Genomic DNA, 19,416 nt, shown 5'->3' on the forward strand with positions numbered 1-19,416 from the left:
CTGATACGCAATGTAAACCATCTATGACTCAGCTTCATGCTGTTTTCTCAAGTCCTGTCATTTGGTACCACAGAGATCAGTGCCTGCACCTCCTCTTCCCCTCATGAACAGGTTGAAGAGGTCCCTCCTCAGTCCCCTCCAGGCTGAACAGACCAAGTGACTTCAGCCCCTCCTCATATGGCTTCCCCTGAAGGCCCTTCACCGTCCTTGCAGCCCTCCTTTGGATGCTCTCTAACAGCTTAATGTCGTTTTTATACTGTGGCACCCAAAATTGTCCCCAGCACTCGAGGGGAGGCTGTCCCAGTGCAGAGCAGAGCAGGACAATCCCCTCCATTGCTCGGCTGACGATGCTGTGCCTGATGGCCCCTAGGACAGGGTTGGCCCTCCTGGCTGCCAGGGCACTGACTCACATTCAACTTTCCATGGACCAGGACCCCCGGGGCCCTTTGTACAGCGCTGCTCTCCCGTTCCCCAGGCTACACAGAGAGCCAGGGTAGTCCCGTCCCAGGTGCAGACTCCTGCGCCTGCCCCTGGCGCGGTTGGTGATTGTCCATCTCTACCTTGCCGAGGTGTCCCTGCGGAGCAGAGGGCTCTCTCTGGTGGCGGTACCTGCCCCCGTTCTCCGCTCGGGGACGCCCGCAGCACCTCAGCGGCGCCGCCATGCCCAGGGACCGGGCTCACCGGCGCGGCCCAGCGCCCCGCCCGGCACCGCTGCGGCCTCGGGGAGCTCGGAAGGGGCGGGCCGCGGGCTCTGCCCGCCCCGTTCGGGCGTGGCCCGGCGGGGCTGCCGGGAGGGCGGCTCCGCTAAGCTCGGCTGTCTGTGCCCGCGCCCAGCGCTGCGCGGGGGGAGCTGCTGTGCCGTCTTTGTGGCCGTGGCCGCGGAGGGCGGCGGTGCTGCGGTTCGCGGGAGCCGAGCCCCGGCGCGGCGGCAGTGGCAGTGGCAGTCATGGGGCTGCAGCCCCTGGAGTTCAGCGACTGTTATCTGGACAGCCCCTGGTTCAGGGAGCGGGTGAGAGCCCACGAGGCCGAGCTGGAGAAAACCAATAAGTTTATCAAGGAGTTGCTGAAGGATGGGAAGAACCTGATAGCCGCGACCAAGAGTGAGTGGCGGGGCGCGGGGGGAGCTGCGGGGGCGGCTGCCCGGCGCCGGGAGCTTTCGCCTTCGAGCCGGCGGCGCTCGCCTTTGTGGCACAGAGCTTTGCACTGGCGTTCTCCAGCCTCTCCCTTGGGCTCCCCATCGGCCGCTTGGAGACGGAGGTCCTCTCCAGCCCTTCTCCGCGGAGGGGAATAAGGGATAGAGGCGGTGGCAGCGCCGGGTGACTCCTGTTGCATCTGCCCGGTTCCTGGGCCGGGCCTGGCTTCTGTGTTCGGCGGTGCCGAGCCCGGAGCAGCCCCGGCTGCCGCGTGAAATCCGCCGGGAGGACTCGGTCCCAGGTGTTGCTGGCGCTCTGCGAGCTGAGCGGCCGCGAATCGCGTACCTGACCATAACCATGTCGTGCCTGGGCACTGCCGCCTGTGGAGAGGCTGCTGGAAAATACCTCTGTCAAAAGAAGTGTATTCAGGAATTATCAGACTTAGTTTTGTGCTGACAGAGCTGGTTACCAGTTCTATGCCTTTGGCCTCTTAAAATGTGATCGTGTTTTGTTAATTTCCCGTTTAATTGTTGGGTATATACATAGCGTATAAAAATAGTTAGCTATAATGTGTTTCATGTGGTAATGTTTTTTTTCCTTGAATAACCATGCTCATGCATGTTTTTAGTGTTTTTGTTGTTATTTTTTTGTGCTAATGTATTTTTTCCATTTAATATAAGACACAGTTGTGTAGTCACCTAAATATTTAGTAGGATGATTTGCTATATCAGTATTTCAAATAAACCACTAATACAATGCTCTGGCACTTTGTTCTCGGAAGTGCACAGCGCCTATGGTATGGTAAACTTTTGAATCCAGGAAACCATGCTGTCAGGATGTTTCCATTAAACTGATAGGGTTTTGGGTAGTGGTTTTATCAGTGTAGCTGCCTGGATATGGTGAAATTTTTAAAACCAGTATTAATTCATTCTGTAAATAAGAAACACTGTTTTCTGGTTTTGTCTCTGGTAGAAAATGCCATATCAAATACAGTCACTTCTCTGTAACTTATTCTTTGGCCAGTTAACATCAGTTATTGCACATTGTGATCTTGAAGGATTATTCAAAATTTGTGACTTGAAGTGTCAGTATAAATCAGCTTAACTTGGAGCATAAAGTAAAAAAGAGTCTCCAAAATTGGATAAGTTCTTGTAGAGGGAAATAATCCAATTTATCTTCCTCAAGCATCTAGACATTATTTTGGCAACTACCCCAAGCTCTCAGTTGCTCATGTACAGTAATGTATACATAACTTAATTTGAAAGCATGGAGCTGGCTGTGGTGAGGAAAGCCCCAACTCAAATGAGCATCCTGTCCACAGCATACCAGAACCTGTGCTGGTAAATTGGCTTTGTGTGCAGTGCTCAGAGTGCCTTCTTGTGTGTGGTGGAAGCCAAGTGTGCTGGCCAGAGCCACCATGAAATACTTTGGGCTAGCCCATGAGGAATATTTGAGAGGCTGTCTGAGATCCTGCCTGTTCAGGTCTAAGCACTGCCTTTCTGAGATGACAGTCAGAAGGTTTATTCTTGAGTTTAGTTGCTGTGTCTTATTCTAACAAACATGTTTGGCATACTTGTTTGAAAAGTACAAACAGGTTGGACCCTTCTTCCTACATTTCAGGTTTCTGCAGTTGTCTCTCCTCTTTAGAGTGCCCTGAGTGACAGATTTGAAGCTGAGTTGCCTTCTGCTGTTGCTGGTGCCACTATTCAACAGACATTTAAAGACAAATTGAAGTAGAGGAAGCACAAGAAGCCCCGTGGTTAAAACCCACTAAAACTCCAGTGGTTAGGGTATTGGCCCTCCTTGTGTTTTCAGACGAAAACGTTATCTAAATTCTTTGAGGAACCTGATTCGTTTGCTGTCAGGAAACCAAATGGGATTAGTATTTGTTCCAAAAACCCAGCTTGAGAAGTGGTCTAGACACAATGGTCTATTCATTTGTGTCCAAACTGCATTTTCTGCACAAAGAGATTCACTGCGATTTTGAGAATGTGATAATAAAATGGGGTGTAGTGAGCTTAGATGATTGCCTCTTAAACATCAGTTGCTGACAATTTTTAGAACATTGTTTCAGTCTTTTGAACAAAAAATAGTATCTTGATAATAGCTAAAATATTTCCCTGTTTCTAGAATGAGGTAAAATATGAGATTTGCACCTGGTGTAATTGATATGTGAGTGTGATAAGCTCCTCTGAGTGGTGTGTAAAGTATAAAACATAGTCGGTGCACTATTGCTCTTGAATTTGGGGAAGATGTGTAATTAGTGAGACTGCAGTAGACACTGTCAGCATTTCCCTCCCTTAGCAATTTCCTTATTTCACTTGTAAAGCTGGCAGGAAACGTTTTGGGGATTCTTTAGGTGTGAATAACTGATGCAATTGAATAGATCCCTCTTCCTGCCTGACAGACAGCCTAGTAAGTGACTTTGATGCTGCCTGCACTGGGTTACATCTTGACAGGTGATAGCAGATACTGCTACCACTCCCTCTAATTCATAGGAACTATCAGTGCCTTGCAGGGCACAACAGTAACACAATGTGGATCCTCTCATTGGCTCCTTTCCTTTTGTCTCCTCAGTTGTATGAGATTGTATTTTTCACCTAAAACTCAGAAGAATCGATTTTTGTTAGTACTATACTACTTTAAAAAGAGAACAAAAAATATTTTGCATTTTTAAATTGTTGAATTTCCAGAGTCAATCATACTTTAAATGTATCTTTACATTTTAAAGTTTCAGTAGTTTTAAAAATGTGATAGAAAGATAAACAAGCATGACTCAAAGCTGTCTGTTTCCTGTGTAAGGTTTTGACTCACCAACTTGTCTCGTTGAAGCTAAATATTGGAAGGATGAATAAACAATAAGTGCTTCTTCCTTTTCTTATGACAGTTAAATGTGTTTAAAAGGAGTACAAAACCCATTTTTCCGTACCATTAGTAATCAGTAAATACAAGTGGTATACACTTATGCTTTTTAAAATAGAAATGTAATATTTCTTGAGGGATTCAAATTCAGTTAAACAAGTTAGGATCAATAGAGTTTATAAATAACTTCTGGATGGAGGAAGTTGTGCTTCAGTGAAAGTGAATTTAAAGATGCCTGATAAGAGAATCCTTATTCTGAATCATGAAAGGAATGTAAGAGGTCTAGTTCTGAGCTCCTAAAAATCTGCAGTGCGATTTGTTGGAAGCTAAAGAATAAAACACTGGATAAATACTATATATTTAGTCTGAATTCTTCTCCCTGTGCTGATCCAACTCTATGTCTCTTCACATGAGTGTGAGATTTTGAGGATTTTTGGGGAGCTTTTGAAGATATTTTTTGAAGGTTTTTTTTTTTCTTTTGTATACCTGCAGCAGGAACTGTCACTGCTAGTGAGATGCCAAGTGGAGTAGGAAGAGTCAGGATGTGTGCAGGTTTTGGCTCTCTCACAGGGCCTTTGCAAAGGATACTCTTGAGTGCATGCTCACAGGTGTTCCATGTGCCTGAAAGCAGAGCCTCCCCATTCTTGGATTTAGGCTCAAATTGGAGCAGAATTCTCTTTGAGTCAACTGCAGTGAGCTGGTGAAGACAGAAGATGGATGTACTTGGTGCAATGGGCATCCTGGCTATCCAGTGCAGCCCAGTATACTCAGTGACTGTTTCTTATTGACATTTTCATTTTGTGTTTTTCATGGAAGAGCTATTTCTTGCACTCTTCCAGACAGCATACAAAATGGCAACCAAATTTATTTTATGTGTAGAAAGAGTTTGTCAGAATATATAGAATTACTGGTGAGTATTTGTTTTAACAAAGATGACTGAAGAACCTAATCCAGTCCCAAGCCCCAGTTTGGTATCTGAGTTGTCCAAACCCTTATGCTTTTTCTTGGCCTGTTCTCTTGGTGTGTGGTGGTGGTTGACCTTCCAGACACTGGTCTAGTTAGATTTTGGCCTGACTTGGTGTATATATTATTATGTAAATATAAAAGCTGTGGTAATCCACATAATAACACCACATAAAAACCTCTCAGACCACTTGAGCTGTGGTGCATTTTTTTCTTAAGCACTAATTGTCTATTTTTTTAAAGCTTTCCTTAATATAATCTGCAGTTATGAAACCATGTGTAAATCGTGCCAGCTTTCGAAGTCTTAGGAGTTTTTCTTGCAACAAAAATGTTCTACTGACATTCTAGTACATGTGAGAGAAGTAAGACAAAGCCACTAATATAGGGCTTATTAATAACTTCTAGACAAGAAATGGGCATTCACTAAAGATTTAGGTAGAATCCAAAGGTTGAGTAAAAACTTAATGCCATTCTTACTTAATGGGGAAGGGGGAAATACTGCAAGAAGGTCTTAGTGGAACTTGTGTGCAAAATTTCCTAAGTCAGTTGAAGTCAGTTAGGGCTCTATATTTGAATATTTTGCCTTGAATTCAGTGAGACCTCTGAATTAACAAATTTACATTTATCATTTTAGAAAGCTGTTTTATTTTTCAATTAGTAACTCACACCTGGGCTTTATTTCAATTGCAAGGCATGCTTTAGGTGTGGTAAATGAGCAAATCCATGTTGTATGTGAATGCTCTGAGATTTAAATTTGAAATATACTTTGCTAGGGCCACGTTAGATAAAAATTACTTTAAGAGCAGTATTGCAAAGGCTACTGAGCTGTATGTACCTTTAAAAATTTCCAACTTTCCATTGGAAGTGTTTCCATTATTGAGCTCATTAGAAAACTAAGGCAAGCAGGTACTTTGGGGCCCCTCTAATTGAGATTTCCCTTAAGAAAGAGCTGCTGATAATAACGTAATAAAATGTTGCTTTTCCCTTCCCTTCAAGATAATTGCCACAGCTGAGGCCTAATTAACTATGACAGCACTTTATTTTATTTTTTCTTTTCTGCTTGTAGATAAAGTTGTTTCTGTACAAGGACCAGGGAAATGCTTATATTTAAGAAAGTACTCTAAAGAACATTTTGTTTAGCTCCACCCCAAGTAGAGCATTCGTTACTGTGTCAGTAGCTATAAAAAGTGTCAGGCTCATTCTGTGGAGGATGCCAGTTTGTCAGCTTGAATCTCATCTCTTCAGCTTGAATTACTAACTAGCTCCATTACTGTCTTTGTCCTGTAGATGTTCCACTGTTCTTTTTTTTTTTCTGTATTGAAAGCAGAGCGTTGTGCTACTGAACATCTGTGATATCAAAAAAAATGAAAATTCATAAATTTATATGGTTTTCTTAGTTCTGAGAGATGAGAAAACCTGTCATTAAACTAAGTGATTTTGTCTTTTAATAATTTAGGGAAAAAGTATAATTTTTCAGCTTTAGATAAAATGTGTGAGTGTTCATTAAAGAGAGCATCACTGATAGGTGTAATTGTTAGTCTTTGGGCAAAACAGAAATAAGTTTATAATTTTTAGAGATGTTGTCTGGTAGATCATGTTGAGAAGGTTTTATCCTTGATTTTTTTTTTTTTTTAATGACAAGACTTTTAGAAAGGTAATTTTAGAATTCTATGGAATCTCAGTCTATCTTAAGGAGTTGTAAAAAAGAGTGGATTTTCCCTAGAGTCTGTAAAGTGCCAACACCTGCTTGAAATTAAGAAAAATAGGCCCACTGCTAAGGCTGTAGGTGTATGCTCTCCCTAAAATTATCCTTTGCCTTCCAGCTCTATATTGCAAAAATGTTGCAAATTTTAGCAAGCTGACCTTACAACACTGATAACACTTCTCAAGTCCAGTCTGAAGTAACTTGGTCAGTTTTATTGAGGCAGAACATCTCTTTCTGCCTGGCCCAGATGTTTTTCCCAGGGGGCAGGAAGGAGAGTGCTATGGTGATTTTTGGGGTTTTTTTGGGAAGTAGCAAACAGGCTGGGTGCTCTGCCGGTGCTTTAGACAGGGAGCACGTGGAAACATGTTTGGACTGGCACTGAAGAGCTGCATCCCAGTGCTTGTCTCCTCCTTCCCAGCTGTTTTGTAACATTACGTAATTAATGTCTAAGGTTTGCATTGACTGTAGTGCTTTCATTTTACAATGCCAACCTCAGTCACTACTGCAACACTTAGCACATTAACCTAAAAACCAGGGGCTTGGCTGTTTTAGAGAGAGAGTTCACAGCATGTGAATCTTGGCAATATGCTTAATGTTTTGATAGTGTGGGTTGTGGCTTCTTGAGATAATTTTTATTGTTTGCTCATGTCTGGTGGGGCTTCCTATTGTGTCTAATGCCACTTTTCTGAGTTGCAGTACCATATTTACTGTTCTATGCCAGTTGTCCTTTAGATATTACAATATGCTCAGTGTTTTGGTTATCTTTTAAAAGTCTTCAGGTTTCTGGGTTGGCTAATTAAGACACTTGGAGCAATTGGAGCAATTGAATGCTTTCTGGAGTATCTAATGAGTCTAAAATATATGATCAGATAAACTTGGGCACATATTGGCAGAATAATTTAAGAAACTACTGTTCAGGGAATGTAACATTTCTTTGCTGGTGGTTGCTGCCACCCACTGTAGTTGTCAATCTTAATCAGCATCTAAAATCTGCCTCGTTGCTAATTCAAACCCATCTTCCTTGCCAAATTTAAACTCAGCCATCAGTTTTGCAATGAGTTGAAGCAGGCACTTGTGCTCCATCCCAGCAGCTCCTGTGGAGGTTGTTTTCCTCTGGGTGTGACTGATGGAGAGAGGGCAGTAATTTATGAAGCCCCATATTATACAGCTGGGATGCATGTGTGCCTGCTGTCCAAAACATGTGTCTTGTTATCTCACTGGGAAATAAGATACTGGAAAGTGAAGTGTGTGGCCTGGTTTACACTATTCTCCAATTCTTTTCCTAAACAGAAAATTTTGGCAAATTTTGACGGACAACCTCAATGTCATGTTGTTTTTCCATACCTGATTGTAACTATGGATGGAGCTTCTTGCAGATACCATGTTCTTTGTCTTTTACTCCTTCTGCTCTGTTTTTGTTTCCTCCCTTTGTTGTTCTTTTCCATCCTGTATGTTTGCTCATCTTTCAGGATAAAAATAGAGAGAAAACATCCAGGCCCTCAGAAGCTATGTGGCCATCACAGGCCAAGGCCAAATCAGAAGTTCCTGTAAATCATTCATGCTAGGCTTGTCCTTTGTGGGAAAGGAGCAGTGTGAAGGGAAAAATAATCTACAGGGATGGAAAAAGCACAGTGTTATTAAACAGATTGTGGTTTTACTACAGCCCAGACCTTTGAATAAACCCCCTGTTGTTGCCTCTTTAAATGAGAGGACTGGGCAGGTGGAGGTCATTGGCTCAATAGGTAGGTCAGAGAGGGGCTTTGTCTCTCAGTAGATCTCGTTGTTACAGCTTCTCTGGGTTCTTGTCAGCTTTTGTATGTGCACCTGGCTGGTTGGGACTACATGTCCTTGAAGAGGAAAAACAATGCTTTGTTTAATTTGGCAGGGAAAATTGAGTATCCAGGATGAAACTGAGCAGGGCTTTGTAGCAGAGCTGGGCCTTGAAGGACATTGTACTGTGTGTGGTGTCCAGGAATAGGTTCTCAGCCACCTTGTTGCTGGTGAATGGTTTGTAGCTTTGAATGTGTCCATTTCCTCCATCAGGCATGGGGGCTTGGAAATAATGAATTCATTAATGTTGAGGAATATGAAGTTTTTCATGCATTAAGTATTTAAGCCTTATTGTATCAAATCTCAAAAATTGAGATGTTTTCCCAAGCAGAGAGAGAACATTGTATTTTTGTTTGCACCTAGCTCATTAAGGGAAGCCAGGTGATGTAAATGTTTTGGTTTAATCTGTGATTTTGTCAGTCATTAGAGTTGCTTGCTTTGAAAAATATTAGTAATATTTGAATGTATGTGTGTTGGAACAAAAAAAAGTATATGGAAACTTGTAGCAGTTTTGCATAGAAGTGTAATTGCTTACAATGTGCTTCTTCAAAAGCAATCCTGCTGTCTTGCAAACAGGTGGAGGGAACATGCTGCCAGGTCACGGAGGACCTGACACAAACTTGTCAAAATATCATTTTGACAGTGGGTCCCAGTTCTTAGAAATCTGTTGTGGGGCTGAGCTTGCAGATTATGTGGATTAACAGGCTGTGACTGCTTCATAGTGTCAGCCTTTGGAACATATCAGTGCTCTGAGAGCAAAGCAGTGTAGCTTGTTCATGCCTTTTTCCTCTCAGAATCCCAGGTTGTAGAGGCCTGGACTGACTGACAAATTTAGTCACGAGCCAAAGGACTGTTTCTCCAAAGCTTTTTGCCTGTTCAACTCCTCAGCCTGCAAGCTTTTCGGGAACAAAGCTGACTTTGTCCAGTCTGCTCTCAAACACTTGTTCTGTGGTAATATTACTGTTCTTTTATTGTGCTTCATTTTATGCTTTCAGTCATTTCAAAATGCAGTTTCAAATTTCTGTTGTGCCTATTGTAGCTGTTCCCTTGTTCTAGGGGATTCAGCATCTTTGCTAAAAGAAATCAAACTACCTAGAGTTATTGCCTTTATTATTTATCTGGTTTTATAATTTTTAGCAGTGTCATGGCTTAATCCCAGCTAACAACTGAGAATCACACAGCCACTTGCTCATTCTCCCAGCTGGTAGGATTGGGGAGAAAATTAGAAGGGTGAAAGCTAGAAAACTCCTGGGGTGAGATCGAGAGAGTTCAATAGGGAAAGCAAAAGCCATGAACATCAATAAAGTAAAACAAGGAATTATGCACTTCCCATGGGCAGGCAGGCAGGTGTTCAGTCAATTCCAGGACAGCAGGGCCCAATTATCTCTAAGGGTTACTTGGAAAGACAAATTCTGTTACTCCAAACATTCCCCCACTTCCTTCTTCTTCTCCCTTCTTAATATATGGAGCATGGCACCGTAGGTATAGAAATTGCTGCTTATCGAACCTGATTTCCTTTTATAACAAGCTACTGCCGCTGGTTGATCAAGGGAAGGCAGCTGATGTAAACGTTTTGGATTTCAGCAAAGCTCGGCTGGTGTCTCTCATGGGGTCCTTCTGCACAGGCTGTACAAACAGACCGTGCAGTGGTGGGTGAGCTGCTGGCTCACAGCTTGGGCACAGAGGGCTGTAGTGAAGGGTGTGCACTGGAGACCTGTCACTAGTGGGGTTCTGTAGGGCTCCATCTTAAGCCCTGCGCTTTTCAACCTCTCCATTAAAACTTGGAAGCAGGACTGGAAGGGATACTAAACAAGTTTGCAGATCACACAAAACTGGGAGGAGCTCTTGACTCCCTGAAGGCAGGGAGGCTCTTCAGAGAGACCTTGACAAAATAGAGGGCTGGGCAATCCCCAGCCAGGTGAAGTGCAGCCAGGGCAAGTGCCAGATTCTGCACCTGGGATGGGTCAACTCTGGGTGTATGGACAGACTGGGGAATGAGAGGCTGGAGAGCAGCACTGTGCAAAGGGACCTGGGGGTCCTGGTCCATGGAAAGTTGAATGTGAGTCAGCAGTGCCCTGGCAGCCAGGAGGGCCAACCCTGTCCTGGAGAGCATCAGGCACAGCATCGCCAGCTGGGCAAGGGAGGGGATTGTCCTGCTCTGCTCTGCACTGGGACAGCCTCACCTCGAGTGCTGGGGCAGTTTGGGGTGACACAGTATAACCAAGGTATTAGGCTATTAGAGAGCATCCAAAGGAGGGCAAGAAAGGTGGTGAAGGGTTTTGAGGGGAAGCCCGATGAGAAGTGGCTGAAGTCACTTGGTTTGTTCAGCCTGGAGGAGACTGAGGAGAGACCTCACTGCAGTTACGACTTCCTCATGAGGGGAAGAGGAAGGGCAGACACTGAGCTCTTCTGTGTGGTGCCCAGTGAGGGAGTGGCCTGAAATTGTGTCAGGGTAGGCTTTACGTGGATATCAGGAAAAAATTCTTTCCCCAGAGGATGGTTGGGCACTGGAATGGGCTCCCTAGGAAAGTGGTCACAGCACCAACTCTGACAGAGCTCAAGAAGCATTTGGACGATATTCTCAGGCACATGGTGTGACTCTTGAGGATGGTGCTGAGCAGGGCCAGGAGTTGGACTCAGTGATCTTTGTGGGTCCATTCCAACTCAGCATATTCTGTGTAATATTCCTTCAGTCAGTTAGGGTCCCCTGTCCCAGCTGGGTCTTGTCCTAGCCTCCCACTCACCCAGTCTCCTCAGCAGCCTGGCTATGCAAAAACTAGAAAAGACTTTGGCTTTGTGTAAGCCCTGCTCAGCAATGACAAAAACATCCCTATTACTGTCACTGTGTTCAGCACAAATCCAAAACTCAGCCCCATACCAGTCACTATGAAGAAAATTTTCTCAATCCCAGCCAAAACCAACAAAAGAAGTAGAAGAATCTAATGTTGAAAAGAAATGCCCCTCTGCTCCTCTCTCCCATGATTATTTTGGTTTTGTTTCCCAAAACACATTTATGTGTCTTCCAACACCATTACTGCTTGTCCCACGAGGTTCTGTAGGGTTGTACCTGAGGGGGAAGGCTGCAATCCTGAGGGGTCGGGAACTACCTAGTCAAGCGTGGAAATTTATTGTTGCCAATTGTGTCTCTCCTCTCACTGCAGTTTTTTGCAATGTTTTGTGAAGGAATAGTTCTAAGCTCCAGACAAGCAGCTCAAGTTTTTGTGTGGTTAGTGTAATGAACTAAGGAAATGTTTGTGTTGCATCCTTGAATGTCATATATGGAACTTGGCACTCGATTTAGATGAACTTTGCTGGTGGCCTATAGCAAAACTGAAGGAGATTGGAACCTAGTGATCCAAGTAGTGCAATCATCTCTGAGGGTATTGATGACTAGAAATGACCTTGGTGAGGGCTGAGACCTGAAAACAAGCAGATTGAAGGTCTGTGAGAAAGGTCAGTCACACACAACAAACAAAATTTTAGTGTGTGTATACAAATATTACACTGTATATGTAGTATGGGATATCCAAGATGCAAATTTTATTTGGAAAATGTATCTGAGACTCAAGAAAAATGATTCTTTGTCTTCACTTACCTGGAAATTCCATTTCCCTTACTGCCTCCATTACCCACTGTAATATATCTGCAATTAGAATGTGTCTTAGGTATGAATTCCTCTTTATTAATTTACAAAAATACTTTATAATTTGGTGCAACATAATTTGTATATAGGACTCTTTATTTTTTTTTTGCTGCAAATAGGTTGCTGCCAGTCTTGAGGATCTTTCTAGTGGTCATGGTTCATGTCTGCAAAGTTACTTCTCTTTTCATATACATGAATACTGTCATGTTATAAATGAAAGACCAAGCTGTGTCTAGAGAAAAGACTTTGTGAGCAGCTTTGGGCAAACCTTTCACTAGTTTGTATCTTTCTTTTCATTACTGTTTAATCTATTGCTTCAAATTTAGGGTTATTAATCTGTTAAGCATTTCATGAATATTGAAATGTCACAAAGAAGTGCTGTGTATGAGTCCTTTCTGCATTAGGGGAGACTGCTCTTTTTCTGCTGTCATGAGTTGAATTGAGCAGTAGTTATAAACTGTTTTTATCCTCTTCAAGTAAATTAGCTTAATACAGAATCTAAAGGTAGGATGTTCCAGATTCTCCTGCAGTCCTGAGATATGGTGGACATCTTGGTGCAGAGGGCATGGCAGTATGAGCTCAGGAAGCAGCTGTTCTGCCCTTGCCATGCAGATTATTCCAGTGGAAATTTCAGTCAGCAGTTTGGCTTTTCCAAGGTTTCTAGCATTTAATAATTTACTTTGTAAAATAGAAAGCATGCAGATGTGAAGAAAAACAGGTATGCCAACCTTTCTATAACACTTCATGGATGTACTGAAGTCTAATTCAGTTTGGTAAAGTTATTGCAAAGCTTGCTTCATTGAGGAGAATTTTTTTCCTCTTGTATGTTTTTTTGTTGTTCTTGAAATGAAAGTGTTTAGAAGGAAGCTGGCTTTAACACATTCTTGGAAATCAGCTTGGCATAATTACCATCGATGCATTTAAAAAATGGAATTAGGAACTAAGATGTCAGGCAGAAAAAGTAGCAATTTTTTTTTGGATGGGGGAAACAACTGGACCACACAGGCAAGTAATCTGATAGTGCCTCCTCCATCACTTCTCTCTGGTACAGAGAAAGGTTTCTTTCATTGGAACATAACGGTGTTTGTAAGCAACATGTAACTGAAACAAGTAATCAAAGCCCCTCTTGAAAAAAAAGCTTCTGATACCACAAACATGTCAAATAACTCCCAAATAATTCTACCAACATTTATTTCAATTTCAGTCCTTTTGTAAATAAAGCTTTATGCATGTGCTTTCCATTCCTGTAGTGATAGCTATGGTTTGCTTGCTTTTAGGATCTTGAAGACTTGTGAGAAGATGAAAGGGAGTGTATGCTTTTGATGTGTCAGGTTTGATAGCAAAGCCTTGTTAAGAAAATTTTTCTTTAAAGAGTGTTATCCTTTGAATAAGGATGCTGTTTTTCATAGGGTTTCAGGAAAATTCTTTCTTTCAGTTTCTATTTTAAATATAGAATTTTTCCATATTTAATAGTGGTCTGGAGGTGATCTCACATATCATGAGGACATTATTGAATAGCCTTATTGGAACATTGCTTCCTAGACCCTATTATTAGTGTAGCAGCTGAGAGAGATAGGAGCAGCTGCTGAGTTTTGTTCTGAGTGCCTGCATGGGTGTGTTGGACAGGCATTCCCAGTGACGAGCAGAGGCACTAGGGGATGCCAGGAAGGAATTTTGATTGGAAAATAGTTGACATGAACTCAGTGGTTGGTGATTCTGTCTCTTCTTTCTCTGTCCTCCCTCTGAGAGGTCTGAGTAGCGTAACTTTTCAGATTCCTGCCATAGTCAGCAGAAATTGGTGCCTTCTTCACCTTGTTTGATGTCTTTAGCTGCCTTTCTGGTGAACATTTATGGAGTAAACTCCAGTGAATGTTCAAGTTTAAGTATTAGAGATGAGCAGGAAAGGTGTAATAGGCATGGATTTTAGCACATGCTACCATGGAGACGTGCTTGTGCTCCTAAGAGGTTTTGGGATAGAGCTGTAGGACAGAACAATGGCTGAATCCATTCTTCGAATCATGTACCTCTAGTTCCTTGCTAGGCTTTGGAAAAGATATCCTCAGACCAGGATGGCCAATGTCAGTTGAATTTTTAGTCACAGCAGAACAGTTAGAGGGGAAAAAGACATTTCTTTTGTGGCTTTGTAAAATTGATGTCAGTATTTAGTAATGTCAGAGGAAGAGAGCACGTCAGTTCTCTTCTGGGGAGGGGTGTGGTGGGGTTTCTTTCTTACTTGCTTTAAGACACTTGTTTATTCTCAGTTGCTTTGCTTCCAGAGAGGGCCCTATTCTACTGCTCTCTAATGCAGTTTGCCTCAGCCTTTTCAGGTGATGGATTATCTAACCTTTTCCAGGGGGAAAAAGAAAAAAAATACTGTATAACATTATAATATTTAATAATATTGAATGATAGCATTCATTTATTGAACATTATTGAGTGAATTTGTTTTCATTTCACCTTGTGTTTTTTGTTTGCTTAAACATGTTGAATTTGATTGCTGGCAGTCACTTTTCTCAAGTTGCCTTTTGATACTTCATGGACTTCTCGTGGCTTCTGGATCAAAGCCCATGGGAATGTTTTAGTGGTATGTGCAGTATAGGGAGCTGAGAATTCCTTGGTGTTGTAAACAGTTCCATTAATGTTTGTTTTCTTAAGTTATAATGATGTTTGTCTCTGACCTGGTTTAATGTTTGTTTTCATTTCAAGAGGATGCATAGTTACGGCTGTAAGTGGGTAATGAATGTGAATAGAGGGAATTGAGAGTTGTTGTTTTGTGTCCCAGCAAAACCAAGCACGTCTGTCTGGCAAAGACTAATTCTTCTGCATACTCTTAGCGATACCAGATACTTAGGAATTCAAGTCAGAGGGAAATTCCTTGCTTTGCCCTCCACTCCTGCAATGAACAGCTTGGTGTAGTTTGGATTCTTGATAGCATGAAACTCCTTCTTTAGGGTTGCCACTAGAAAAACCCAGTAGAAGGACTTATATACAGAAAATGTCATCAGAAGAATTAAAGGTGAGTTTATTTACTTATGATCAGCCAAGCCACAACCCATTTTAAAGTCTTGCTAATGGCTTCCTGTGTTCTATTTGTAGCACTGTGTTTTTTTTGTCAGGTGAAGTATGTACACATTAAAGCACATTAATACGAGATTATTCTCAAAAATAAACAAACAAAGCTCTTAACCTATATAGCACTTAAAAATCCTAAGTGCATAAAGCATTTTAGATGGGAACCTTTCAACATCCTGTGCACTAGATTGGGCTGTGGCTCTGTTTACATATGGCTGAAGTGAGAGGCCAAGTGATTAGATAGGATTGCACATCAAGCCCTTGCTGGAGATGGAGTTAGTTATTAGGAGGCCCTGACCTTTTTACCCATGCATTGGCATATTTTGTTTTGTCAGACAGCTTGCAGACATTGGGATTGTGCTGTAAATTGTGAGTTTTGGGCTGCCCATTGAATTCCCTAGCCAGTGATCAGAACTGTTTTGGTGTAGGTTCTTGCAGATTCGAAGAGAGCGTTGGATTTTAAATGCTCGGTTGTATTGTGCAGGCATGTTAAATATTCCAGTGAGGTGGTGAAGTCACCTGTTTGATTCTTGGTACTTTCTGGACTATGAAGGACATGGAATTGTTCTTACCTTGGTGCTCTGAGAGATTTTTTAATGTTTTGGCTGGTGGTGGTTGGAAATGTAACTCAACTCCAGCAGCTGGTTCCAGAACTACATCCCGTCAGGCGACACACACTGCACTAGCTGCAGTACAGTGGCTTTGGCTTGTCCAAACCTCACCTTGAGCAGCTCACTCAGGCTGGAGGTGCAGCTGGCTGTGCCACCCTGTGCCCCTGCAGTGTCCCTTGGCTCAACGCTGTCTCTCTGCTGCTCCTTGCTTCAGTCTGCCTCACAAGGAGCCAGAGCCTCTGGAGATCACTGCCAGTTTTGACTTTTGACTGTTTTCTCCTTTTCCTTCAGTGACCCTACCCAATTTACTCTCTGCCCTTACAGATGGTTGCTACTGACACCAGTCCTAAATTTAGCTCTTAATTTTTTCTTCTGAACCCATCCTTAGTCCTAATTTGGTGATTGCAGCCTTTAGCAGATACAAGCCAAGAAAGGAAATTTTCCCTGCTGATTCTAACGTCTCTCATCATCTGGCAAACCTCTGCTGAACCCAGCAGTGAGTATTCCTGCTGGCTGCTACCCAGCCCTAAAAGTAATTGACTGAATTTTTGGATCCTTCTCTGTCTGTCTGTTGACAGTGGTAACTAATAACAAAAAATAAAATAAATCTGAAAGCCTTGCAAGTGAATCCTAGCTTGAGTCTTGCCCTAACACAAAGCAGGTGGCTCCCACTAAACTGCTAAATGAGGCATGAACTAAATCTTACTTGGTTCCATTGATTTATATTGATTATGTATGGATGAATGTCTTAGAGTAGTGTGAATCTCTGGAAACTAGGAGTGAAGATTATAGAATGTATGTAAAGCCAGTCTGCCTTTTATTTCCACCAATGGGAAAGAAGATAAGTTGAGAATCAGGAAGGATTTGGGGTTTTTAATGGGCAACAGCAAGCCAGCTTAATTGTACATTGCCAACAGTCACAAAGTTTTCAATTTTTAAGCTCTTTTTGTATTAGTAATTTTACTTGCCTTATAAAGTATTTTTTAATCTCTGTTACTAATAAGGTCAAGAGGATGGTTGTGCTTTCAGTTGACATCAGACCAAGAATACAAGAAGACTCTTTATGCAGAGGTTTCCATTTGCAGAAACCTTCAGTGGGATTGAGACATATCAGGGGAAGATTCCCCTCCTCCTTCCCACGACCATACATGAGAAAGAAAACATGAGTGCTTTTCCTTTCCCTTTATATGTATATAGCTGATTGTATGTGAACCATTTGTCTCATCTGTCTTGATGACACTTTAAATAAAAGTTTTAAATACAGAAGGATTAGATGATAATTTTATATATCTTTTACTGAGAGAAATTAATTTTTGTGGGGAAAAAATCTCTTCATTTGCTGGGCTGTAATTAGGAAATCACCCTCCATTTTCTGCCCTCAGTTCTATATAATCTGTGCAACTGTGAGCGCTGTTCGAAACTTACTGTAGTACTGTTGTGAGAATTCTACACTGGTCTTTGGTATGTTTTACTTTATTTTGGTAGAAGTTGCTGCAATGTAGAAATAGGGAGGACCAGCTTATGATACTCATGTTTGGTTTTATTAAGTGCCTGTTACTGCTAACTCTACACTCTAAATAAGTTTGAGACCAAATCACTAGTTTTGAAAGAGTGGACTGGGCTGGAGAAAAGCCATAATGTTTTGCTGTGGGTTTTGGCCACAGAACAGAGAGGTCTTCTGAAAGGAGTGAATCGGATTCTATTTCTGTTTTTCTTTAAAAGTTTCCTTCTCATCAGACTCTGTCTCTTGACATCCCAGGGCATCTCTTCTTTCTCTTGCATCACCCCACAATTACACAGTACTTTGGTGGGCATTCTTGTGGTCACTAACATATGTTGGTACAAGTTGGACTTCCAGCTCTAAATGTGCCTCTAAAGAAGATAAAAAATGAACAAGTACTTGACAGTACTGAGGGCCCATGTCCACCTGGGTGCGAGCTTGTATTCAGGGTCTTGCACACACCCAGTGCAAAGCTGTGATGGTAGAAAATAGAAAGGCCCTGCTGGAGCTTCCAGAGGAAAAGCTACTGATGCTTTGCAGTACTGGGGCTGGGGTTTGATATTATCTCTTGCTGCCAGTGCAACCTCCGTGGTTAACACAACTTCTGTAAGGGCCAGAAGCTGTTTGTGAGAGACTTTGTCCTGTGCTGGAGCTTTTGGTGCAAAGTCTCAGGCACTGCAGTTCCCTCCTGTTAGCTCTCCTGTGCCCTTGCAGAGCCTTTGCTTGCCCTGCCTGCTCTGCTTCTACCCCTGGAAGATGTAGCTGTCATTTCTATTTGAACAACTAACTGTATAATTTCTGCACACAGAAATAAAGGAGTTGAAGTATAAATTATTGTAGAACTTTTATTTTAGGGTCTCTGAGGAAAGCGGATATTGTACTTTCTTTTCTTGCTTTCCACTATACTGGACACTTGCTTAATCAGATGTGCCATCATGCTTCCCCTTGGGTAATTTTCCTTATCTTCCTAAGTTAGACATTTCTGCTTGAAACACTGCCTGAACATTTAATTGCTTTGGATGGGTATTTCTGCAGGAAAATCGTGGTAATTTGAGTGACGCTTATGTTGTGTTCCCATGAACTCCAGATACTTGTATGTGTGCTTGTGTGTTGCATCCTGGTATCTGTGTACTGTTCCCCCATGACAGGAAATGAAGAAACACCCACTAACTAGAAAAACTTGTAATTCAGTCCTTACACCTTCTTTGATATGCTGTCCCTTGCTAGACAGCGTTGTTATTTGAATTGCAGGATTCGAAGTTGAGGGCAGAATAGCCTGAAGCACTCTGTCATACTAACACAGAAGCTTTTATAATTGGTACAATTAATACCAGTATAATTTCTGTTGCAGTCATCATGTAGGAAGAAAACCTCATTCATTTGACTGTAAACATTAAGGGCAGTATTTCTTACACACTGTGGGTCACTAAATTCCTCACAGTACTCACAAAGGCCTGCTAGACTGAGATTATTTATGTGAAGTGATTTATTGGGCAAAACTGTCAGCAGAACTGCAAGCCTCAGTTGAGCTGGGTGGGATTTTTTTATGTACCATGGCCTCCACTGGGTTCTGGCAAGTGAACCTTTCCTGAATAATTTGAAAGACCTTGTCAAGCTGTCTCTGATAATTAGATTTGACACAGCTAATACCTGAAATACAGGCAGGACAGTCATGTGGCCAAATCATGGCTTGTCAGCAGTGAATGTGTTTGTATTGGGTTGCCAGTGTTGTTTTTGGGAAGGGAACATTGTAGAAAGAACATCTAGAAAAAAATGTGTAGATGCTTCATCTATTCTGTGCTAAAATAAAAGGTTATAGTTTTGCTATGCCAAATATATAAATTATATATTTAAGTAAAGCATAAAAACTTTCCTTGTTTGATAAGAGGAGACTGGGAGATGTGCAGACATTGTGAAATACTTCAAACATTTTATTTCTGAGTGTCCGAGAGTCACAGGATGAATTTAAGTTGTCAATTCTTCCTAGTGCTGAGGAACAGCAACATTTAACCATCTATCTCTTTAGTTTAATAGGGACCTCATGTCTCCTGTCTCCCTTTTTTTTTTAATGGATTAAAATGCTGGATTAAGTGAGG

General features: G+C 42.1%; 1 protein-coding gene across 1 annotated transcript in view; it reads left to right on the forward strand.

Moving 5' to 3' along the window:
• Positions 1–847: 847 nt before the first annotated feature.
• Positions 848–19,416, forward strand: part of ARHGAP10 (Rho GTPase activating protein 10) — a 138,323-nt gene continuing 119,754 nt past the window's right edge. The window contains exon 1 of the mRNA XM_084204241.1: positions 848–1,100. Within this exon, the coding sequence (XP_084060367.1) occupies positions 947–1,100 (154 nt within the window). The 5' untranslated portion in view covers positions 848–946. The remainder of the gene's footprint in view (positions 1,101–19,416) is intronic.

Source organism: Fringilla coelebs (genome assembly GCF_963513975.1).
Source record: "Fringilla coelebs genome assembly, chromosome: 4".
In the NCBI taxonomy this organism is placed as follows: domain Eukaryota; kingdom Metazoa; phylum Chordata; class Aves; order Passeriformes; family Fringillidae; genus Fringilla; species Fringilla coelebs.